Raw genomic sequence first — 1,828 nt, 5'->3', positions numbered from 1 at the left:
TCTGGGAACACCCGGAAAGGCTGGAGCAGTGGGTGACTCACCCATCCTCCCTGGCTGAGCAGCCATTCCCTGCGGGAGGACACGAGGGCGTCGGTGAGGATCCGGGCCAGGCTGGAGACGCCCCGGTCCCGCTGGGGGCCCCGCAGCTGCCGCGCCACGAAGGCGCCGAAGGCCACCAGAGTCACCACCCGGCCCCAGTTGGCGACCCCGTCGCTGAAGACGTGGTTGGCCACCTCCACCACGGCCTGCAGGTCCTGCTCCTGCCGCAGCTCCAGCTTCCGCAGCATCCCTGGGGGACAGAGATCAATGGGAGGGAGGGGGGAACCGGGGGAGGCCCCCGCTCACCGCCCAGCCCGGCTCCAGGGAGAGTCCTGCTGCCCCAGGGGCTCCGGGACGGGCAAAACCCAGCCCAGGACACACCCTGAGCTCCTTCCTGCCCCTCCCTTGTGGGCTCTGAGCACGTCACACTCCCTGGGTCGAGGTTTTCTGGGTCAGAACTGACCCTGGGCTGAGCCCAACCCCTGGGACAGGAACCAAGGACACCCCCCAGGCCCAGGCAGAGCTTCCTCAGGGGGCTCTGGCTCAGCTGGGACAGACACAAACCAGTCCAGGATTCCTTCCTCCCCCTCCCTTGTGGTGTCTGAGCACGTCACACTCCCTGGGTCAAGGTTTTCTGGGTCAGAACTGACCCTGGGCTGAGTCCAGACCCTGGAGATGAAGCCAAGGACACCCCCCAGGCCCAGGCAGAGCTTCCTCAGGGGGTTCTGCTGCCCAATATTCACCTGGAACCCAAAAAACCAGCCCAGGGCACACTTGGAGCTCCTTCCTCACTCCCCTGGCTCGAACTTTTCACGTCCCACCATGTCAGAACTGACCCTGGGCTGAGCCCAACCCCTGGGACAGAAACCAGGGACACCCCCCAGGCCCAGGCAGAGCTTCCTCAGGGGGTTCTGCTGCCCAATATTCACCTGGAACCCCGAAAAAACCAGCCCAGGACACACCCTGAGCTCCTTCCTGCCCCTCCCTTGTGGTGTCTGAGCACGTCACACTCTCTGGGTCAAGGTTTTCCAGGTCAGAACTGACCCTGGGCTGAGTCCAGACCCTGGAGATGAAGCCAAGGACACTCCCCAGGCCCAGGCCCAGCAAGTTCTTCCTCCTCAGAGGGCTCTGCCCAACCCAGGACACACTTTGGGTTCCTTCCTGCCCATTTCCTGGGCACAGCTGTGGGCTCTGAGCACGTCACACTCCCTGGGTCGAGGTTTTCTGGGTCAGAACTGACCCTGGGCTGAGTCCAGACCCTGGAGATGAAGCCAAGGACACCCCCCAGGCCCAGGCAGAGCTTCCTCAGGGAGTTCTGCTGCCCAACATTCACCTGGAACCCCACAGAAACCAGCCCAGGACACACCCTGAGCTCCTTCCTTCCCCTCCCTTGTGGGCTCTGAGCTCGTCACACTCCCTGGGTCGAGGTTTTCCAGGTCAGAACTGACCCTGGGCTGAGTCCAGACCCTGGGACAGAAACCAGGGACACCCCCCAGGCCCAGGCAGAGCTTCCTCAGGGGGTTCTGTGCCCAACATTCACCTGGAACCCCACAAAACCCAGCCCAGGACACACCCTGAGCTCCTTCCTCACTCCCCTGGCTCGAACTTTTCCAGCCCCACCAGGTCAGATCTGACCCTGGGCTGAGCCCAACCCCTGGGACAGAAACCAAGGACACCCCCCAGGCCCAGGCACAGCAAGCCCTGCTCCCTCAGAGGGCTCTGCTGCCCAATATTTAAACAAAACCCAGCCCAGGACACACTCGGAGCTCCTTCCTTCCCCTCCCTTGTG

At 63.3% G+C, this 1,828-nt stretch overlaps 1 protein-coding gene across 1 annotated transcript; it reads right to left on the bottom strand.

Moving 5' to 3' along the window:
• Positions 1-5: 5 nt before the first annotated feature.
• Positions 6-1,828, bottom strand: MCL1 (BCL2 family apoptosis regulator; the record flags this gene model as incomplete). The annotated part of the gene is made up of 4 exons (XM_017803723.1): positions 1,800-1,828; positions 1,529-1,612; positions 969-1,123; positions 6-289 (listed from the first exon to the last, which is right to left on the bottom strand). Coding segments are annotated over exons 2-4 (486 nt in total), but the record flags the coding sequence as incomplete, so codon positions are not given.

Source organism: Lepidothrix coronata, unplaced genomic scaffold (assembly GCF_001604755.1).
Source record: "Lepidothrix coronata isolate B3197 unplaced genomic scaffold, Lepidothrix_coronata-1.0 Scaffold3078, whole genome shotgun sequence".
NCBI lineage: Eukaryota > Metazoa > Chordata > Aves > Passeriformes > Pipridae > Lepidothrix > Lepidothrix coronata.
The sequence above is the reverse complement of the archived record's forward strand: the minus strand, read 5'-3'. Positions and strand labels throughout refer to the sequence as shown.